Source organism: Lampetra planeri, chromosome 37 (assembly GCF_965212315.1).
Source record: "Lampetra planeri chromosome 37, kcLamPlan1.2.h2, whole genome shotgun sequence".
NCBI lineage: Eukaryota > Metazoa > Chordata > Hyperoartia > Petromyzontiformes > Petromyzontidae > Lampetra > Lampetra planeri.
The window spans coordinates 7,136,072-7,158,952 of NC_136143.1; the positions used below are offsets into that span (position 1 = coordinate 7,136,072).

The 22,881-nt window shown below is 49.3% G+C and overlaps 1 protein-coding gene and 4 non-coding genes across 5 annotated transcripts; all 5 read left to right on the forward strand.

Moving 5' to 3' along the window:
* TSR1 (TSR1 ribosome maturation factor) lies at window positions 1-19,104 on the forward strand. Its single transcript, XM_078611946.1, has 16 exons — window positions 1-155; window positions 2,211-2,314; window positions 3,536-3,770; window positions 5,495-5,629; window positions 6,194-6,479; window positions 6,971-7,127; window positions 7,796-7,931; window positions 9,175-9,350; window positions 10,319-10,554; window positions 11,684-11,843; window positions 12,340-12,450; window positions 12,696-12,828; window positions 14,205-14,321; window positions 15,032-15,172; window positions 15,424-15,498; window positions 16,452-19,104. The coding sequence occupies exons 1-16, from the start codon at window positions 50-52 to the stop codon at window positions 16,646-16,648; spliced, it is 2,505 nt and encodes an 834-aa protein (XP_078468072.1). The 5' UTR covers window positions 1-49; the 3' UTR covers window positions 16,649-19,104.
* On the forward strand, window positions 3,193-3,262 carry LOC144731104 (small nucleolar RNA R38). The gene has a single exon (XR_013587911.1). It is a non-coding gene; the product is annotated as a small nucleolar RNA R38 (small nucleolar RNA).
* On the forward strand, window positions 7,496-7,565 carry LOC144731103 (small nucleolar RNA R38). The gene has a single exon (XR_013587910.1). It is a non-coding gene; the product is annotated as a small nucleolar RNA R38 (small nucleolar RNA).
* LOC144731107 (small nucleolar RNA SNORD121A) lies at window positions 11,163-11,242 on the forward strand. The gene has a single exon (XR_013587913.1). It is a non-coding gene; the product is annotated as a small nucleolar RNA SNORD121A (small nucleolar RNA).
* On the forward strand, window positions 13,514-13,587 carry LOC144731105 (small nucleolar RNA R38). Its single transcript, XR_013587912.1, has one exon. It is a non-coding gene; the product is annotated as a small nucleolar RNA R38 (small nucleolar RNA).
* Window positions 19,105-22,881: the final 3,777 nt, after the last annotated feature.

Genomic DNA, 22,881 nt, shown 5'->3' on the forward strand with positions numbered 1-22,881 from the left:
ACGGTTACAGGGAATCGAATCGCTGGTTGCACCTTTTCCCCGTGAGGCGATGGCGGATCAGGCGGTGCACAGAGCCGGCGTCTTGAAGCAGAAGAACAAGACGCACAAGAACGGGCGGCACCGCACCAAGGGCGAGATCGACAGAGACCACAAGGGTACGCACGCTCTCGTCGGCGCTTCATCCCTGTAGAGTTGCGCGGTTGCTGCAACTTGCCGCTGCTGCGGCGGCGGCCACGTGTTCAGCCCGCGCCGCAGGCTTGCCTGGGCCTACACGTTGCCACCACGTGGTCGCTACATTCTTAAGTCTTTTATTAATTTTGTTTGTATTAAACACGCTTGTAAACTTTATTGTGATGTGTTTTATTTTACATGGCGTACGTTTGTAGTAATCGCTTTCGTGTATAATTTTTTTATTTGCAAGACGCTTGGTTTAAAAGGAGTTTGGCCCAACGGCCATGTTGCAGGAGCAAACGTGAAATAGTTGAATACGTAAGCTCGTGGGTTTTATACGCAGGCTTTCACGACCGACTTGATTGTTTTTATTTTGTCACGTTTGATTGACGCGATACTTTTATTCATTGTCTGTATCGGGTGGACGAGGGGTTTCTCACATTTTTTTGCACGACTTGGTTATTTTAACAAAAAACCTAACATGATTAATTAAATAGTTAAGACTTGAGAGGCGTTGCTTTCCTCGCACATTGAATGACTTTTAAATGTGTCCATAATTATCGTCGCCAGTCCTGCTAAATGAAACTCTCCACAACACGTGGCGGCTGTCGGCGAGCGTGACCGACCACGCCGTATCGCAGTGGCCTAGAACCGGTTCAGATAATCGCTCGCCACCGAAGTTGGTCACGGTCACGAATCGAGCACAGGTCGCTGGCTTTATATGTACTGTACTGTACCTACTGCAATGCGACTGTGCCATAGCAGATACTAAATAATATATTGCTCGGCATAGCTCCCCGGTATCGACTTAACATTGGTCGCAAGAATGCACACGAGCCGAATCTGCTCGTGCGCCGGTAGGGTCAGAATTATATTTATACTGAAGGAATCCGATGAGCTATAAAGCTATATTTCAGAGATGTCCAGTCGCAATGTTACCATCGCAGGATCGTGAAGTTGCAACGACATTGTCTGCCGGACGAGTCGCCCTTTTAAAAATAGCTGTTTAGCTCAGTGGGCTGACGCCTGCTTCGGGAGAGAGGAGGCCTTGATCCAGCAGCGAATTGACGATGATGGCTTATAGCCCTTTCCCAAGGTGGGGTTCGAGCGAGTGCACGTTGAGTAATTCTCGCCCGCCCCCATAAAACTCCTCGATGCAGAAACTCGGGGTGATTATGTTATTCCCTCCCCCTCCCCCAAGCAGCGTCCGCGTTCAAGTTTCTTGTGATCACAAGCCAATGATGCTTTGAGTTATCCCTGTCTGAAATACGTGTGGACAGAAACACGATCTGAGGCTTTGATCACTACTGCTTTGTCAAGCTAACGTGGAACTGTTCCAAGACAGTCAAGAATAAATCTCAGTTTGGCAGAGTGAAAATAATCCCAAGTAAAAATAGATGTATAAATAATTCCTCTGCTAAAATGAGAGTATCGGTGCTTGCTATTGGTGGCCCCGAGTCGGTTGTGTAAATGCCACACAGGCTTTTCACAGGGCCCAGTCCCTCCTGGGGCAAATCACGGTTGACTTACCACACCGTGATTTGATGCATATTTCCTCAACCCAAGTGGAGTGATGGGTATAGGCAAGCTCTGGATTTTTTTCTAGAAAATTTTACACTAAAACTAACGTTTACACCAACTAAAATTTTAATACAAACCGTGACGCTTGCTCGAGCACTAAATTTTACCCTAACACGAGGTTTCGCCTCAACATTGACCCAAACATATAAACACTCTTCCTGATACAAACACTAATGCTAACCACCATCACACCGACACTGACCAAAAACAAACACCAAGCATAAAATTAACACCAATCCGAACACAGAAACGCACTGACCTTAACATTAACCCGAACACACTGGATCTTTACGCAAACTTTCACCCAAACACTAAAACGGACTCTTGCACAAACCCTGAACACACCAAACCAAAACCAAACGGTAGCCCAAACAGGACCCTCAACGTTTGCAAGCCACGTGCAGTGACCATGGGAATCGTGTGGCAGTCACGTGGTAACGTGTATTCCTCTTGTGCAGGGCGTGTGACCGTCAAGGCCCTCACGAAGAAAGCGCGACGGGAGCTGAACCGGCAGGAACGGCGGAACAGATCTACGCAGATCAGAAAAAACAAGCGCGATGCTGTGAGTGATGGCAGCAGCTTCACCGTGGGTGCAGGACAATCTGCAAGTTCGTGAGTTAAAATAAATAAATCTGAGCTTAAATTTCGATTTAAAGCTTTCGTGACTGCAGGGATTAATCTTCTTGGTTCTTTCGGTAAAGTCACGTAGAATGGAAATAATAAAATAATAAAAATAAAACATTTAATTATTCTCACGACGTTTCGGCCACAACGCAAGCAGCCGTCCTCAGGTGTAGAACAGGTCTGTCGAGAAGACAGAGTCATTCACCCCGAGTTTTTGCATCTGAATGACTCTGTCTTCTCGACAGACCTGTTCTACACCTGAGGACGGCTGCTTGCGTTGTGGCCGAAACGTCGTGAGAATTATTTTATTATGTTTTATTTTTATTATTTCCATTCTGTGTGACTTGACCGAAAGAACCAAGAAGATAAATCTGAGCTAGTGAGATGGATGGGGTGACTCGGCAGTTTATGGTGCAGAATTGAGACCGTTGGGCTTCTGGTTTTCAAATTTGGTTTTCAGCCACTTGTGAGGAAACCGAGTTCACGAGCGTCGTGAGTTGATGGGCTCGGCCTGGTCACCCGATGACTTCCACCGAGATCTATATACTTGTAGAGACCGACTTACAGAATAGTATACTTACGCGGAGATGAATAGACTTGCATATTAAACTGGGATCTCAAGTGTAGCACGTTGATGGACTTGGTCACAATGACTGCTCATCAAAAATAATATTAATTTCAGCTGTGAGAATTACATTATTTGATTGAAGATTCCCCGAATAATGATGATAGAAATAATCGAATTCCTCTCCCTGAAAACATTTTGAGGGAAGCAATTCCACCAAGCAGGGATCCATGTTAACATTTCTTGTGATCTGAAGCCAATGATGCTTTGAGTTATCCCTGTCTGAAATGTGTGTGGACAGTAACACAATCTGAGGCTTGAATCACCACTGCTTGTTACTTCAATATCTTATTGAAAACAATGGTGGTTATCCTAATTCCTTTTCCTCTTGCTGGGTGAAAGCCTCCTCATGCCATTTTAGGCATGGGGGTTGTTTGACCATACTTCACCACTCTGATTGTTGCGGATTGGTGAAGGGGGAGGGGGGGGGCAAGAATTGGTTTAGATAACACTCGCCACTAATTCGTAAATATTTTTTTCACTTCATAAAAGTTGAGCTATTAGTGCTTAATAAACACAACACAATGCCACCAGGTCTTCAACAGCAAGCGGATGGTGGGTAGCAAGGACGGGCCGCCCCACCTGGTCGCCATCATCCCGCTGCATTCTGGGATAAGCACCGGAGAGGCCGTGCGGCTGCTGCGCTCGTGCGACGAGACGGTGCGCGTGGAGGATGGCCCCGCACCCGCCAGCGGCAGCGATCGCCGCGCCTTCGGCCTCGTGCTACCGAGGCACAAGCAGCGGCTTTCCTTCATCCATGTGGATCCTGGTGAGCCATGCGCTCCACCAACTTACCCCCCCTCCCCACCTCACCTCGGTCTCCTCACCCAGCCTCATCTGACCTCACCCGTCGTCAACTAGCCTCGCCCGGCCTCGCCTAAACTCACCCAGGCTCTTCCAGCCCTAATACTTATACTTGGCAACGGTCGCTCTCATTGATCTGCGTTCATGCCGTGGAACCCTCATGACCTCAGCTTGGCTAATCAATGCTGCCTCGTGTATGCAGTTACAATACAGCCTGGATTCATATGGAGTCTAAACAACCGACGACTCGACGGAAATAGTAGGCATTTATTTTATACGGAGGCAGAAAAAAACCCATAGACTCGCACAGAGGCCTACAGACCTGCAATAGACTAGTATGGAGACCCTTAAATTATAATGCAATTTGGATTCATGTAGGGTCTAAACGAGACCATGTCTTGTGTAGACGCTGTACGTAAAAAGTGCATTTTATATGGATAGGAAAAAGACGAACGGAAGGTCTTTAGAGCTGTCTATTTACGGGAGTGGCTTATATGTGGATTTAAGCTTAAGTCCTCGGTGATGTCGACTCATTACTTTTATTTGGGTGCTAGTCTGCCAAGCTTATCCAGCCATTGTGTAAGCGTGTCTGTGGGCCCATTTTCTGGCCGCTTAGCCCTGCGGCACCAGCTGCTGCGATGATGAAAACCCGTTTGTCTCGAGCTGTTCAGCGATGAGCGTCAATACATTTTCACCTCTAACGCGCTGAGCGGTGGCCAGGGTACGCTGCGTCACAACGCGACATCTGCACCGCAGGGGTGGGCAGAACAATAACCTAAATAAAAATTTTAACGACCCACGCCACGTCAGTCGTGTGGGATGCTTGACGATACGTCTCCACGCTGGTCAGTTGCAGGTTAGTCTAGGTAGAGAGGCCCAAAATCCGCTGAGTTGTCATTTGCTACTGAGGTTAGCTGTGATCAGAAATCGAAGTTCGGTCACCGGGTGCAATTACCTTTCGGCCACACGTTACAATACGCATGAGCTTTTGGGACATGTTGGGGTGTTTTTCACATTTATGTATTGCCAGGGGCCGCACTAAAGGTCACCAGGGGCTGGCTGCCAGTGGCCCATGGGCCTTGCAATGGAAAACACTGCATATTAGCGTTATCCAATAATAGTGCGAAAAATGAGTGCTCACCAAATGCAATGCCTATGCCTGCTTGCCTCTCACTAACACGTTAAGGATGGGTCGCGTTTCCGAAGTCGACACGCCGTTGTTACTTTGCGATGGGAATTCATGCTGTTCTTTTGGAATCTGATGTAATGCTGGTGATGTAATTTTGAGTTGGTTCCCAGATGTATTTCTGGGGTTGTGCCATCTCGTTTGGCATGGTGTCCGCAACGTTGCGCTCCATGTGCTAGGAGCACGGTTGGCTACATACGATGCAAAATAAGTTCAGCATCAATATAAAGCTCCCCAGCATGTAGAGTTAAATGACGGGCATCGTGCCAAACCTCACGCGGTACGACCGAAAAATATGTCGGAAAGCTCTACGGCACAATTGTGAAAATCTTCGCCATAATAAATCTAAATTGCCAACGCATATCTTGATTGGGTGGAACAACAGTCTCTCGGCGGCCCCAGTTCCTGTGCGGTGAGATGGGCGGGTGTTGTGGCAGCGTGTGGCTCACCATACTGACAAGCGTCCGCCGCGTTTGTCGTTGTTGCCCGTGCGGCCCTTGCAGGCGACGCCCACGCCTTGCTGGACGCAGCCAAGGTGGCCGACACGCTGCTGCTCTTGCTGGAGCCCAGTGACGGGTGGGACGCGTCCGGGGAGCACTGCCTCTCGTGTCTCTTCGCCCAGGGCCTGCCCAGCTGTGGTACGTGCGTGACCTCAGATTAGCACGGTTGGCAATGTACGGTGCGAAAGAAGTTGAACATACACGTTACCACCACGCCCCCCCCATCCTACGAAGCATCACTGCTGCCCTCTTCACTACACAGCCCCACCACCCCCCAATCACCACTGCCAGAACACTATATAGAGGGTATTTGGCCTACTCCTCCAGACATCTTGAAAGAGGTGAGAAAACCCACACTTTACCCCACCACATTAAACCTACCGATAAACGATCTTGTAACCATTCGTGCTTCTCGGTGGACAGGCATTGCAGATTTAAGAAACCTGTTTTTTGTTTCAACCACGGTGTCTTTAACACAATTACAACCCTTTTGTATCATTCAAAATAGTTACTTTCTTTTCGTCAGTCATGCTTCGGTGGGTAGCCGCAGTAACATCAACGCGTGACGATTTCCATCCACTCGTAATCATCGTCGACCGAAAAAATATCCTTCCTTAACGGTTGTTTCCCCCACATTTTCTTTAACAAAATGAACTCTCTTGCCCGCCCCCCCCCCTTCCCTGTGCCGCCACCACGCCACAGTATTCGGTGTAGTCGGAGCCTCAGAACTGCCGGCTAAGAGGCGCGCCGAAACGCGCACGAAGCTGTGCCGCCTGGTGGATCGGCGCGTGCCGGGCGCGCGCCCCCTGCCCCTCGACTCGGCGGGGGAGGCAGCCCTGCTGCTCCGCCAGGTGTGGTCCCAGCGGCGCGCGCGGGTGGCGTTCCGAGAGCGTCGCGCGCATATGTTGGCCGAGCACACGCAGCTGGTGCCAGGTGCCAGCGTGGACGGGGAGCCAGCCACGCTCCTCGGCACGCTCAAGGTCACCGGGTGAGCGGGGTGCGTTTGGCGAGCGGATGGGTGGGTAGGGGCGAGTTGGTTGGGGGTGGGTTAAACGAGGTTGGTGGTTGATTGCTGTTTTTATTTCCCGAGTAAAGCCCATTGAGCTAAGAAGCTCAGGAATTGACGAGTTTGGGGGGTGGCGGCACGAGTGAGAAAATGGGCGAGATTAAATGTAGGATGAGTGAGTTGATCGAGTGGGGGATGGTTGGATGAGCGAGTTTGGTGGGTGAGAGAGTAAAATGCCTGAGTAGTTTGGCGCGGGTATGGCGAGTTGTTGGATTTTGGCGAGTTTGATGAATGGGTGAGGTGAGAGTGACTTGGTGTGGGTAAGAGCATGCATGCATGGGTGGCTGAGAGAGTGATTGGGTGCTCCACTGGTTGGGTGAGTACGAGTGTGGAGGGTGTGTACGCCACCACGCTTGACCGACTTGGTTGTTGTCTCTGCGCATGCGGTAACGTCGCTCTCTTGGCCTGTGCAGCTACGTGCGCGGGCGTCCTCTCAACGTGAACGGCCTGATCCACCTCGCGGGCCTCGGCGACTTCCAAATGAGCCAGATCGACCTCGTCCCTGACCCGCTGACTTTGAACCCGCGAGTGCCGCGCCAGGCAAAGTCCTCCGCTGACGTGGAAATGCAGGTGACTCCCCCGCAGCGACCACTTCCAGGTGCCGCCGTCGCTCCCCTTCTCCTGAACCCCCTTGTGGTTCTGTCGCTTTAATTTGTTATTGCCAATGAAATTACTTTAGCGGTTGGACTGGTGGCTTTGCAGTTGGCACACTGCACTAATAACCCAGCGACCTGCATACGATTTCCAAAGTTAGTGACGAGTGGCATCTGAACCCGTCCTGGGTACCCCCCCACCCCACCACTCGACTGACCCGCTTGGTGAAGTATGGTCAAACAATATCTCGTCCAGGGGTTCTGTTTAAAGACCGTGTGTAGCACTGTGGCAACAGGTCTAAATATACAGAATGAAGTCACTGAACCTGTTTGTGTCACGTGGTCAAAAGCCAATGATGCTTTAAGTTATCCCTGTCTGAAACTTGTGTGGACAGCAACACGATCTGAGGCTTTGACCACAGCTGTTTTGCGTAAAGCTTCATGGAAATATCACCAGCGTCGTCCGTTCATTATTAGACCGGTTAGTTGATCGGTCACAGGAGCAGGAAGCCACATAGAAAATGTTGTGGCATTCAGGGAAGGTTTTGAAAAGTAATTGGATTACTGATTTCCCGAGTGATATAACGTAACTCCGGTGGACGTGCCCTGCTTGCCCCCCTGTACCCCCCTCCCACCCCCTTGCAGGAAGATGCGGATGAGGTGCGGGTCCTGATGCGGGCTGACCCCGCACGGCAGGTGCCCCTGGATTGCGAGGCCGTGCCCGACCCGATGGAGGGAGAGCAGACGTGGCCCACCGATGAGGAGCTCCGAGAGGCCGAGGGTGAGAAGGGAGGGGCTCGGAGCAATTTGGGGGGTGTGTGTATATGTATGTATGTATGTATGAACTTCTTTCGCACCGTACGTAGCCAACCGTTCTAATTGGAGGTGCAGGGGAACGACGGCAAAATATACAAAAAAAATCAGTTGTAAAGAAATTAAGTTTTCAATCTAGATTTAAAAGTGCATACCTCTAGTGGCTTCCTAATATTGAAAGGAAGAACGTTCTTAGACGGCTGCAGATGCGCATCTGAAAGCGCTTGATGCGATGACCATCTTTGTTCGCCGGTTAGCCAAAAGTCTCTGCAAAGATGACCGGGGCTCGCTTGATGGCGAATGCTCCTTGATGAGATCAGCAAGGTAATGCGGTTCATTTGTGGCAAGCACTTTGTGATCTGGTTGGGTGCATGGGTGGGTGAGAGGGAGGGATTCGATTTCCATGTTGATTTTGTTGAACCTGGTGAAAGCTTTAAGGGACCAGAATAGTCACTTCTTTTTTAAGAGTGACCTGGGTCCACCAGCATGATAAAAAAATCTACAATAAAGTACAGCAACGAAGTGAATAGAAAGTGGAAAAAAACAACTGCGTCATCATATGACAAATCTCTGTCAAATCATACATTTACTGGAGCGTAGCGTAATTCGGCTCGGGCAGACTATTTTTAGACTGATCATAGTACAATTACAATTAAGCTACATAAACGTGACATAGCTATGGGGTGACTTTTACTCAAATGTAAACAGGGGGGTTAGAGGGAGGTTGGGAAAGAATGATTGAGAATGCGTGGGGGGTAATTAATCTAGGGTTGAGTTGGTGGGAGGAGTGCGTGTTTTGCATGATTGAGGGTTTCGTGGTGGGAGCAAGGCTCCAAGTGGGTGGGAAAGAGTGAGGTTGGGTGGTAGGTGGGGGAGGGGTGCAGCTGAGAGCAATGTTGTAAGGGAAGATGTGGGAGATTTAGGTGGCGAGCTTAGAGGGTTAGTGCATCGGCGAGAGTGGCTGGGGTGTGTGGACCAGGTTACGTGGTAGGTTGTTGGGCGAGTGTGGATGGTAGATGTTCCACTATGGGAGTGCAATTTATAAACCTTCTCTTTTGCCCATCTGTGTCCCCTCTGTCTCTCCCTCCTGCCCATTCCTTCAACTACTTCGTCCTTTCTGCCTGTGTCATCCCCTCCCTTTTACCACCCGTTCCTCCTACCCTCTCTCTCCTGCGTGTCCTCTCCTCCCGACCGCCCGCGCCGCCCTGCAGAGTCCCTGGCTGCGAAGAAGCGAGAAGTCCGACGTGTGCCTCGCGGGACGTCCGACTACCAGGCGAGCTGGATCCTAGACGGGGGCGGCGGCGGCGAAGATGACGACGACGAAGATGATGACGATGATGAAGATGATGATGACGACGACGCCATGGAGGAGGTGGCCGAGTCCCAGGTTTGATATTTTTCCCGTCCCTGATGGTGCTTTCTTTGTGTGGTGGAGGTGACTAGTGGACATCGAGTAGATTCCATGTCCGACCACCCTAAACAAAGGGGCCGGTAGGGGAATGAGACAAGTTTCAGCAAAACGTGAACTTGTTATTCGTGTGTGTGTATATATAATTAGCATGGTTAAGTATGGTCAAATAACCTGCAAGATCTCACCCAGTAGTGGTTTAACAAAAGGGCTGTGCATATACACGTGGAGTATTTTTGAAAAAAATAGAAACTTTGTCTCAACATATTAAATAAATAATATTCTTCCAGTCCCTCTGGCTATTGCTCCACCAGACTACCGACATTGAACAGCATTTGTTTTGTCGGACATCGATCTACTCGGCACCATGAGCCCTCCATGGTCGATAACGTGAATACCACTGAGACATCCTTTACCAGTGGCAAAATATAGTAATAGGTTTTTACCCTTTCAACTGGTACAAAAACCGACACCTTTATACAAGGCATCATGTTTGCAATAACCACAACACAAGCAGTCAAAATGCAAATAAAAAGAAACAACTCTGATGATGATAATGATATGCACTGTCCTTGAAGTTGATTGGTCCACACAAGCTGTCTCGGGTGTGGACCAATTTTTTACTGGGGGAATCTGATGAGCTATTAAGCTCTTTTTCACAGATATCCAGTAGGGGTGGGTCAGAACATTGCAACAACAAACAAGACCAACATACAATGGCAATTCAAAGTATAGGAAAGGTAAGCAAATTACTTAAAAAAATATATACAAATAAAAAAATGTATCTTACCAGGTTCGGGCCCAATAAGCTATTAGCTTCTTTTACAGAGACGACCTGGCCACATGATAGCGCAACGAAGCGGCTTAATCACGTGCAAATTCATCGCAGCCAAATGCTCTTAAACGCACATCTCTTCAACAAGGCTGCCCGCGTGGTTTCCCTGCAGGAGGGCAGCATGGACGACGATGCCAGCTCCGACGGTCGCGACGATGACGACGGCGGCGGCGACGAGGATGGGGGCGAGAGCGTGGCGGGCACAGGCACGGTGTGCGACGAGGGCTACGACGCGAGGATGGATGAGGAGGAGGACCAGGTGGCACTGGAGAAGTACCGCGAGGAGAGGCTCGACCGCATGTTCCCCGACGAGGTCGACACGCCCAAGGACGTCAGCTGCCGCGTCAGGCAAGGGCCGCCCTCTCCTTCACGTCTCCCGGTCGCTCTGCGTGTCTGCTTCATCGGGGAGCGGTGGCGTGATGGTTAGCAAGCTGCGTTACGAACCCGGCGACCCGAGTACGATTCCCGTTCACGGTCAACACCAGTGACTTACCTGAACCCTGTCCTCTGCCTTGCTGAGATCGACTCGGCCTCAAATCAGTACCTCTTGTGATGTGTAAATGTCGCCACTAGGGAAACAAAGGCGGCCAGGCGTGATGATGGCCATCCCACCTCGTGTGCCGTTCTGGCCTTCATAGGTGCTTGCTATAACAGCACTTGCACAAAAAGTCAATTTAAGGCTCTACAGGGAATCTTCGTCTTTGTTAAGACTTTCCAACCAAGGTCGTCGAAAGCATTTGCACATCTCGTTTAATACGTAGGTGTTACATTTATCTTAGTATTTGGGTTTTTCAGTTTCAAGTTTGATAGCTAAAGGATGGGAAAATAAGACAAATGTTAAACCTCTTATTTTCAATTGGACGGTATCTCTACGTGTCTGCCTGTTCATGTGGGGGTGGCACGAAAACTCTCAGATGCTCCTGAGCTAACGCAAAAAGAGAATGGAATTTTTAGGTGATCAAAAGCCAATGATGATATCTTCGGTACCCAGATCTGAACATTCCGTGTGGAAAATGTTAAACTGAGGCTTTTGATCACTGAATCCTAAGGAAGTATTTGTTTTTTGTAAATGGAATCGCTGGGGAGATGTATTAATCAACTAGTCTACCCGCTAATCGGTTGAGTAACCGATTGCTTAACTAATCGGAGAGCCCAGCTTGAGTTTACATCACCAACTCTTCCAGTGTCATGCCCTCGCTACTTTACAACCCCGCTGTTTCCTTGCCCTCCCAACCCCAGCCTGGGGTCCAGAACGACCATGGACTCGACATCTTTTCTACTATTTCCACATCTGATTATTGGAGGAATATAACTGATAATCGGTTGCGTTAACCTGTCGCTCAAATAATCAGACCCGGCCCCACTTTCGTTTCCATTTGTGCGCCGATTTGTTGCATTGCAACGGTTCGCGGTACATCGCCGCGTGTCATCCTCGCGACGTTCTGACCCCGCTGTTGTTTTCCGGCCCCCGACCCAGGTTCCAGAAGTACCGCGGGCTCAAGAGCTTCCGCACGTCACCCTGGGACCCCAAGGAGAACCTCCCGCTGGAGTACGGGCGCATCTTCCAGTTCCAGAACTTTGCGGCGGCGCGCAAACGCGTGCTGCGCGACTCTCAGCAGGACGTGGAGGGAGCAGCGGTGAGCGACGCTCCCTTGAATGCGACGTGCACGAATAAACACAACTGGATTCAAGCACGCGTGATTTGATCGGTGTTTCGTGGGCTTAAGAATCAATGTCAATAGGCGATTCGATGCATCGTTGCACCATTAACAGTGATAATTCATGTCAACCCGGGGAAACCCGGAAGACGTCTGTGGGGGCGGCGTGGCCTGTGATGTTACCAAGTTATCCCTGTCCGAGACACTTGCGTGCGGACGTCCTTTCTTTACTGAGGTCATGCCGCCGTCACGAGATGTGATGGGGCAGTGGGCACTGAGATGCTTTGTGAAGTCGGTGTAGTTTGTGGTTGTTTGTGCTTTTAACTATCCACTGGAATTGGTGCTATGTCTTGCCACCTGTTAATATCAGCATTTGGAGACGACGTTTGTCAGGTGTAGTGCTAGCAGGTTGCTTGCTAACAGCACTGTTAGCCTGAGACTTAACGGGGAGAATCTGTGTGTGTGTGGCGTGCAGCTCGGCTTGTACGTGACGGTTCACATCCCCAACGTGCCCCTGGACTTGTTGGAGGGGCGCCAGCCAGACGCTCCGCTTGTCCTCTTTGGACTCCTACCACACGAGCACAAGGTGAAGCCACCACTCGCGCCACTGCTGGCACCAGCGCCCGACATCGTCAGTGGCCCTGTTCGTTGCCAACTTCTGCTTGACTGTTGACAGAATCGTGAATGCCATCGTCGCCGACGCCGTGACTTCACGTCAAAGCCACCGAAACTAGACGGCAATACCATCGCCGTCTGCCGCATCATCAATCATCGAGTCCCGCACCAGCACCGTCGGTAAAGCTAAAGCAATGTATGCCGCTGACCCCGCAGATGTCGGTGGTGCACTTTGCGGTGCGGAGGCACCCGGGCTGCACGGAGGTGGTGAAGGCCAAGGAGGAGCTGGTGTTCCACTGCGGATTCCGGCGGTTGCGAGCAAAGCCCATCTTCTCGCAGCACACTGGAGGTACCCCTCCACCAACTGCCACCGCACGTCACCAAGCAGCACCACACACGCGCACCCACACCATCACGCATCGTCGCACGCCAACAAACAAGCACCACAGCCACCCTCCTTTCACGGAAGGTCACACAACACACAGGTGCATGGTGGCGCTTAGAATGATGTAGTGCTTCGGGGTGGTTTGTGGTGGCCACGTGACGGTATGTGGTGGTTCTCGGTGTCGAGAGAACACGCATTTTATTCAATCGGTTTGTATTTATTATAGCTCCATATAAGGAGCAGGACAAAGATTCCACCATCAAGCGCCACCACCACACCATTGAACACGACCACATGGGCCCAAGCACTACAGCCATGGGTGGTGTTCCCATCCACTCTTCTATTACAAAGGGAAAGCGTAGTTTTAAAGAGCATCTCCAAATTTCCTGCGTCCCTTTAAATTGGAAAGGCTTATATATCTGTTTTCGCCTTGAGCAGTGCAGAAGTATATTGGCATCGCACAACGTAGTTTTTTCTATAAATGAACCAAAAATGAAATGGTGACTCAATGAACCTCATTCATCGCTTACAAAGTGTCACACTCCAAATAACACTGCAGTGTTTCAAAGTTTTCTCATTCCCCCCTTGGCCTGCTAAATCAAGCGTGTCCAATCTTCCCTGCTCAGCGGTGTCCTGCCATTCCTGGTTCACAAGCCTGTGATGTACATCAAGTTATCCCTGTCTGAGCTGACGATGCTGACAACTGAGTTATCTGAGGCTTGTACCACCAGACTGCTAACGTGGGGATGGGGGGGGTGGGGGAGGTGTTGGTCATTTAGGAGTCGAAACCGATAATTTAAATCCTGAAAACTGGAATTTTGTGAAATGAAGTGAATACCATAATTAATGGTGACTTTAATTGTGCAGTTACTGATGGACCAGGGCTGAAACCCACCTGCTTTTTTCCCATTAAAGTAAAAAAAAAATATTTTGTATTTGTTGCTGCTGTGTTCGCGCACCTCAGGGATTTCCATTGTAAAATAGCCAGGCAATTGACAACGGGTTCATCGTCCATGTAACAAATAAAATAAAAAACGTAATAATTTGAGAACCCTAGTCGAATCGCATGTGGATGGTGGAACCCACTATTGAACCCAGGATCTCAGCAGTGCCAGCTCTTCTGAGCACTGTGACTACCCCTGAACTGCCACCCAAATCCCGTGTAGTCAACAGCGGGCGCCGAAGTGCACCCTGCGATAAAACTGGGGTTGCTCAAATGGAGCGACCGTCGTGAGGATCACCATTGAGTCGGCAGAACGGTTTCGCACGACGCCGCCGAATAGACTTTCCCAAGATGCACGGCAAGGCCTTCACCTCTGCTGACCGCGTTCCCCCCGCAGGCGACAAGCACAAGATGGAGCGGTACCTGCGGAACGATGTGCCGGTCGTCGCCACGGTGTACGCACCCATCATGTTCCCGCCGGCTTCTGTGCTCGTCTTCAAGCAGCATCCCGGTGGTGAGGGGGTGGCGGGGGGGGAGGGACACGGGGCAGGGGGGGGGGGGAGAAGAGATGGAGCTGTGGAACGTTTGTCGAATGCCGCGTGGCCAGATTGCCTCAGGGGTTGGCTTGTAATGGCCATGTGGATTTATAGCCAGGTGACGGCGCATTGAGACTACAATTCCTTATTGACTTACGGAATTCGGCCTTAGCCCGTGAAGTGAAATGGGCCCAGAGAATTCATCCGATTTGAGTTGACAAAGAAATGAAACTGTGCTGCTAGTTAAGTCATTGCTCAAGCCTTGGGCTGGTAATGGCCCTATTGGAGCACATCGGACTGCGCAAATCATGGTTTCTCTCGGCCTAAGGGTTGGTTCTGCCAATTCTCATTCGAGTCGCATAATTGCCTTGTCGAAAGCACTGAGCCCGGCACTTGTTATCAAGAGCTCTGAAGCCCTAGGACTGGGCTTCTGTTGATACATTTTGGGGTCTAATCATGACCTTAGACAAGGTTATTGTTATCCTGGCCCCAGCCATTAAATTACCACGCAAGAATATTTGTACAGTTTTATTAAATTAATTTTGCTTCGCCCAGATGTTTTCATAAACGAATGTTCCTGTGCCCCCCGGATGTATGGGTTTACCGCACCACAGCGAATGCACTCTCTCGTCCGATTACACTTAAGTTAAAGTCGCTCGTACACGCTTGCGTCCCCCCGCACGTGCAGGCTCCCAGGAGCTGCTGGCGACGGGCTCGCTGCTGAAGCCGGACCCTAACCGCGTGGTGGTGAAGCGTCTGGTTCTCAGCGGGCACCCGTTCAAGATCAACAAGAAAGTCGCCACGCTGCGATACATGTTCTTCACCAGAGGTGGGTGCTCGCCAACGACACTGCTGGCGCGTTAGGGCACGGAACCTGCTTGTTTGCGGTGTCCGAGACGTGTACTTCCGACACGTGGAAGTACTCGCTGTGTGCCGAATGCAGCAGTGTTGATCTCTACACCACCCCTTCTCCCTGCCCCCCACCGTGTGTTCGGCGTGGCGGTACTTGCATCGTCTTGACGAGCCGTGGCGTGGGAGAGTCTAACCCGGTGACGCGTTCCGTGCCCCCTCTCGCCGCAGAGGACATCATGTGGTTCAAGCCGGTGGAGCTGAGGACGAAGTGGGGGCGCAGAGGTCACATCAAGGAACCCCTGGGTAAGTTGAATCACAAATGCACACACCTCGTGTGGTGGTGGAGGATGAGAACAGCCTTCCACGACTTTGGGGTTCAACAAGTCCAGAGGGGGTCACCAAATGCCACCAAATCTAAACTAAGACATTGACATTGGATGACAATTAATTTCACTTGTCCGAGATTAATGTGAACAAGCTATTGGTATTCTTGGTTCTTTCGGTAAAGTCACGTAGAAGGGAAATAATAAAAATAAAACAATATAAAATGATTACGACGTTTCGGCCACAACGCAAGCAGCTGTCCTTGCGTTGTGACCAAAACATCGTGATAATTTTATTATATAATGTTTTATTTTTATTATTTTATTATTTCCCTTCTACGTGACTTTACCGAAAGAACCAAGAATATGAAACCCTGCAGTCACGAAAGCTTTAAATCGAAATTTAAGCTATTGGTAATTCAAATGCTAATGGTCTCGGGAGAAACGACCCATGTCTCTCCCGCACTTGCAGCCTTGTTTAACGCTTCCTCTGGTGTTAATCTTCGTCGGTATTTTAAATTTTATACGAAGTTCACGGCAATCTTAGTAATTTGAATCAAGTCTTAGTCTCTGGATTTAATTGATTCATTCTCTTCGGGTAAGGTGGGTCAAGCAGTCACAAATGTAGTCTACTCTTAGTTGATGTAAGGGGTGTGTATCCAATTGGCGAATCCAATATTTGTCTGCACACAAATAGCCAATTATCTGCGTTCTCTTGTAACGCTCATGAATTATCGTAATCTGCGTCTGCAACTCGGATAAGTAAGTCTCGCCTTGTCAATAAAGCTGAGGTGCCTCTTTTAACTGTCGTTCCCGCACGGCGATTTTATACACTTGTCGCGATTGTTGACTGAATTAAAAGACATTGGGTTGATGAATCCTCATGGCTGGTGCGCTCCCCCCCCCCCCCACCTCATCTGTTCCTCACCGCAGGCACACACGGCCACATGAAGTGCGTTTTTGACGGGCAGCTCAAGTCGCAGGACACAGTGCTCATGAACCTGTACAAGCGCGTGTTCCCGCCCTGGTCCTACGACGCGCACGTTCCGCAGCCAGCGCCGTGGGAGCCCGGGCGGGAGGCAGAGCGTGTCTCCCAGCGCGAGGACGCCGACGAGGACGAGATGGAGTGAAGGGACCGTGACACAGACGGCCCATCGTGAGAATCAGCCAAATAAAAAAAATCCAATTGGTGGTGACGGGGGCCTGCTGATGCGACTGTTGAGCAGGGGGTGGAGGGGTGGAACGTGTGGCTCATGGGCTAGACGTGCCTCGTGACTTCGTTTTATCTGGCCTGACGACCTGCAGATGGAATGAACGGGACCATGATGAGAATGGCTGTCATCAGACTTGGCCGAATAAAGAACTAAACTGGCTACAGCCTGCTTATGAGATGGTAAAGTAGGGGAGGAGAACCTACAAGGGTGTTCATTTTTGGCCCTTCCACTTGAGTGCTGCCCACAAACGATTTATTCGGCACTGCAAGCATCTCTCGGCAGCACTACTCCGGTACTAAAGACCTCCAGAATAATTTTGAGCTGCCAACAATGGCTTCATAAATTTAGCGTGCTTCAGTCACTTGTTTGACTACGAGGGCCTCCTACAGAACAAACACGTTTGGACTCTCAGTACATGATAGTTTCTGTGGTCATTGTTTGTACAGTAACAGAATTGTTACCGAATCTTCTGGGAACAAAGCTTTTATAATTAAGTCTGCTTGCAATTTGCCTCTTATTTTGGATTTTCAAAAAATTCGAAAAACTAAATATATCAATCTTGCGAAGCCATTCTAAAGACCTACATTTTTTTTACCTCTGTGCGTGCCCTGTAAACACTAGAGTGGAGTTTGTTTACATTATTAGCAGACAATCGGCGAAGAGTTCGAGTCTTCCCTCAGACTAACGAAAAAAACTAAACTATATTTTATTTTACCAGGTAAGGCCCACTGAGCTATGTAGCTCTTTTTCAGAAGCGACCTGGCCACAAATGATTGCTCAACGATGTGGAAATGTATTGCAGCCAAATACTCTAAACACCACGCATTGATTCTAAATGTGGAGCGAAAAACCGGAGGACCCGGAGAAAAAAAACACGCGCCCACGGAAAGAACACGCAAACTCCAAATATACAGGTGTGAGGGTCTGGATCGAACCCACGACCTGCAGACCAGGCGAGGTAGTTTACATCTCACCACCGTGGCCCAACCAGCAGCGCATTTCGCCCATCTTCCATCTGCCATTGCTGAAGCTCCTCGTGTCGATAACATTTTGTGTTTCTGCAGTTGATAAAGTCACTTTATTTACCCCCATTATGTCATCCAAACGACCGTATAGTTCAGGGGTGGAGAACGTCCGGCCCGCGGGTCGTATGAGGCCCGCAAAATCATTTGGTCTGGCCCTGCCAAGGCAACCACAGGCGGGACACGACATTAAATAAATCTAGGAACAAACCTGGAAAAGCAGTTGCGAGTAGCAGCATCGTCGATACCAGCTCTAACATCACGCCTCGCAGTTCCAGCCATCACATTAGGGGTGAGTTAATTAAATGTTTGACCAAATATAACAGGCAAATTTTTAAGTTGATAATTTTGTATTGCCCGCGAATGATGTTATAAATATCCAAATGGCCCTTGGCAGAAAAAAGGTTCCCCCGCCCCTGGTCTAGTTGCTAGTGGCCTATTGGGCAGTGCAGCGTAAATCCACGTGTTTGGAAATTAAAACGCAGATCGTAAGGAAGGGGGGTAGAGGTGTGAGAGATGAAAAGTGAAGTGCCGCGTTCGTTAGGGTTGGCGCATTTCCACCTGAAAGGTCATTTTAAACTCGAGCGGACATGGTGAAGGTGACTTGTAGAAATGTTTTTCTATTGTGTACCCACCACCTTTGAAGTCCTGGAATGCATCCTCTATGCTATAGCTACCTTTGGTAACCATGTTTCTGACGGTGAAGTGACGTCACGGAACGCATCTACTTTGTTCACAGAGGCATTGCTGTACATGGTAGTTGCTGTGGTTAATCGCCTCCAAAACTCTGGTTTGCAGGTGTGCGTGCGTCGGTTTAGCCTGGTTGAAAAGGGTGTGTCGGTCAAGTAAAAACGGTGCATTGATAACGCACGCTGATTTCAGTTTGCGTCCGGTGGACTTTTTAGCTTAACGTGTTGGTAAACCTTAAGCATTTTAGAGCTTGGAAACTGCCCTCTTGTATTTTTATGTATATTTTTTTTATGAGAAGCACGATTGAGGACATGTGCAGCGCAGTTTCAATTCGCTTCTGGTCAAGGTCTCTCCCCACGTCATGCACGTCGTGGGGGTGGGGGTTTATTTGACCATTTGCTATGCTGGCCAGCGTTGGTTAGCGAAGACGGGAAGCATATATGCTGGAGCATAGAGGTACAGTACAACAATGGATTTTGTTGTACAGCCCTCTGCTGTCCATATTTCGCAAGTATGAAATTCCATCGGTTACGGGATGTAAGCGATGTGTGCGAAATGTTCATACGATTGTAAGATATTGTAATCATTTACATACGAGTACCTTGTACAAAATGTACTACTAAGTGCTGTGTTCTTAAATTAAAAGGCAAGTTTGGTTGATATTGCAAGCAGTGCATTGTTCTTTGTTTCCTAATGAAAGCCGTAAGTGTTACGACCTCGGAGTCCACCATTGGTTTGTTTGATCAATGATTTAATGAATGGGTCTACTGCCGTTGTCAATCCACAACTGGATGAAGGCCTCCCCAAAGCTGTGTGACCAATGAGCAGAGGTGGGACAAAGTCATTGTTATGCAAGTCCAAGTCGAGTCGCAAGTCATCAAATTCATGACTCGAGTCTGACTCGAGTCCAAGTCACATGACTCGAGTCCACATCTCATAGGTGGGACAAAGTCATTGTTATGCAAGTCCAAGTCGAGTCGCAAGTCATCAAATTCATGACTCGAGTCTGACTCGAGTCCAAGTCACATGACTCGAGTCCACACCTCTGCCAATGAGGGTTGGGGAATATGGGGTTTCAAGAGCGGTTCGGATATCACGCGTGGAAATTTCGTATCTTGATGTGAAAACGTTGGCAGTGATGATGCTGGTCGTAAGTAAACCAAGCAAAAGCTTAGGTCCCCAAGTAGATCAAGGTGCCCCGGAATATAAAAAAAAAATTGGATACGGCAAATGTCAGCTGAAAATTCAATCCTAATGAACATTAATTAACAAGCCAATGTGTTGCTCGTCTCTATCGTCCACATTTATCGCCTCACTACAGTTCTCTTCGTTTACATTAATCCATTTATCTCTCGATTTCTTATGTTCATCTCACGGTGATTGTATAACTTAAGGGTGCTCGCTCCATAAAAAAAAAATCTGCTTCAGACCCCCAAAGGGCCAGCACCACCCATGGTCATGACCACAGTTGGATATATAATTGGTGTTTTAAAAACAAACTCCCTCTTGCTGAGAAAGTGTTGCAAATTAAACTTCAGCAGAGATGTATCATAAACATAACTAGCAAACCCCGCACGTGCTTTGAATGTGACTCCAACAGTCCGTCCGTCCATTCGATCTGTCCAACCTTCCGTCCAGCAAAGCATCTGTCCATTATGTCTGCCCAGCTGTCTGTCCGCCCAGCCGTCCGTTTTGTCCGTCCATCCACAGTATTAAAAACAAACTTGCACTCTCTTGGGTTAATTGCACAAAGTCCCCCGAGTTGGAGGAGCGGGTAATGAGCATCTCGATGGAATGTGACCTCTAATTAGACGCTGCTAATTACCTGCTAACGTCTGCGTTAAGGAGGCATGCGGTGCATGAATGTAATCTATTATTAAATTATACCGTAAGCGATTAATTTTTCTTTTGGTGCACGCTTCGTTAAGGTGAATTTTTAAATAAATTGGGCAAAAGGCAATTGAGGCAAAGGCGTAGCCCTGCAATTGCTTGAATCACTGCTGGCTGAAAGTGCCTCCCAACTCCAAGTCTTGGAAGGTGGCACCTACCCACACTTTACCCAACCAAACGAGCTGATGAGCAAACTACCTTTCATGTTAAATTTTGATTTAAAGCTTTCGTGACTGCAGGGATTCATATTCTCGGTTCTTTCGGTAAAGTCACGTAGAAGGGAAATAATAAAATAATATTAATATACAAATTGTATTGTTTTATATTTATATAATTTTATTATTTCCCTTCTACGTGACTTTACCGAAAGAACCAAGAATATATATACCTTTCGTGTTACCCATTTATACTGCTGGGTGGAAATACGTGCTCGCTTGTTTCAACCCGGCAACCTCTGGGAACGGACGTCGAATGGAAACAGCCGATTGTCAGACGCACGAAGCGTTTGTATTGCTCGCGAATGGAATCTATAATTGTAATCGATGAATCTATCGGCAACAACACCCGCCATTCGCCACTAAGTGACAGTGACCTCACTACGGCGCCTGTGCCAGGCTAGGTGCACTTTGAGGCCACGTGCAGTGTCCAAAGGCTCGCTGCAGACATGAGATCACTGGACAGACCCAGGTGGTTGTCATTGATTGACCGAGATGACTGACAATATGCACACCAACAGTGCTCGAACTTGCTGCATTTTAGGCCACCCGGCGCTCCGCTCGTTGTTGTGAGCGTCGCTCCTTGCCAAGTTGGGGAGGCGGGGACCGCCTTTTCGACTGTAGTGACCTTTTAACACGTAGGCTTTCACATAAACAGGACATGCCAATTCGTTACGAATACAGCAACACCGGTTGCGCGTTGGAGAGCAAATCCACAACATTTACAATCCGAGTACGACGTTTCGCCAGTAATTACAACCTGCATCATCAGGCGGGACATCCAGATCTGAGCAAAGGGGGGTGGTGGGGAGTTCTAAAAGTAATCAACAATTAAATATTGTGGATTTGCTCCAACACAACCGGTGTTGCTGTACTAGTAACGAATCTGCATGTTCTATTCACGTGACAAACCTTACCAATTGGCTGTGTCGGGTGGTGGCGGGTTTAAGGACACATTTACGCGATCTAAGACATTCAAAAACCCGGTATTATGGATGTAGCGTCCTTCACGAACATCCCTCCATAGAGGCCGATCTCTCGTTCATCACTGCGCCAAGAAAATCGTGACCGATGACGTAACCAGCTGTTTGTGGTGGGGGCTGGTTACCTGGCCCCACCCACATCCATTGTAGCCCCACCCACATCCCCTGTAGCCCCGCCCACGCCCCTTGTAGCCCCACTACCGCTACCCTTGACCCCTTTTCCCAAAGACAAAGGTCCCACGTATAGGCTCAACAGACATTAAGGGCAAGTGCTGTCTAAGCGAGTATCACCTATGAAGTCTGGCACGGGCACACGAGTTGGGGGTGGCCAATATCACGCCCGACCGCCTTTATATCCCCCAGTGGCAATGTGTTCTTTTTACATCGAAGTTCAACATGCATGCATATGTAAAATTAACTCCTTGGAGACGTTCATTCCAAACAAAAAAACCGTCTCTATTTCTTAAGTAATAATGTCGATACAGTCCCACGGACAGTCAGCCCCGATGTCTAGTTGCTGGTCTCCGGGCAAGCGGCCAGACTGGGGGCCTCGTTCTGGCTTATCTACCCTCTAAGCCCGCCCTTAATTGGACAGTGCCCTCCACCCTGACTGTGGCGCGTGCCTTTAATTATCTCAACTTGTACATTTCGCTGCCCCCCTGCAACAGCACCCCACGGGCAGCTGTTCACAATCATCTCAACGCCTGTATTATTTGACGAACTTATCTATCCAGTACCGTACGACCACCTTTTCTTAATTATCTGAACGCGAACACTTTTAGAATTTATTTTGACAGTCCCCTCCCTACACGTGCATGGCACTAGGTGCTAATTTGAGGCTGGGTCGACCTAAGGGAGGCCCAGGAACGGTTCGGATAATCGTCACTGACGGTAGCGTAACTAGCGTGGGGGCAAGGGGGGCTCCTGGGGCCCCCCCTGGTTGTCAAAGTTACGAGTTGGGGCCCCCTTGACAACCACACATGACATACGTTTCCACCAACAGTGTAAAAAATAAACTTCAGCAACGATAATTATGTGATGAGGGCAAGAGGAGCCGCGCTATATAACAGCCTAGGTACGACCGTGCGATACAAATCAAATATTGGGGGGCTCCACCTCACCGATTGCCTCAACCCGCCCCCCCCCCCCCTAGCCGATAATGTATAGGTCGCGACGCCACACCGGTCACTGATGTTGGCCCTGAGCGCGAATCGAATTTTGGAATCGCCGGGTTTGACTGACGGTGAGGGCAGCCGCGCTAACCACTGTGCCACCGCTCCCCCCCCAACCGCCCCCCCCAATCACCCCCCCCAACCGCCCCCACAATCACCCCCCCCCCCAATCACCCT

What these genes read in the sequence shown, in the direction of transcription:
- TSR1 (XM_078611946.1), top strand. Translation starts at nt 50, where the DNA reads ATGGCGGATCAGGCGGTGCACAGAGCCGGCGTCTTGAAGCAGAAGAAC. An exon ending in GGCACGCTCAAGGTCACCGG is followed by an intron (nt 6,480 to 6,970) that starts GTGAGCGGGGTG and finishes TGGCCTGTGCAG; the next exon opens with CTACGTGCGCGGGCGTCCTC. An exon ending in GGAGCTCCGAGAGGCCGAGG is followed by an intron (nt 7,932 to 9,174) that starts GTGAGAAGGGAG and finishes GCCGCCCTGCAG; the next exon opens with AGTCCCTGGCTGCGAAGAAG.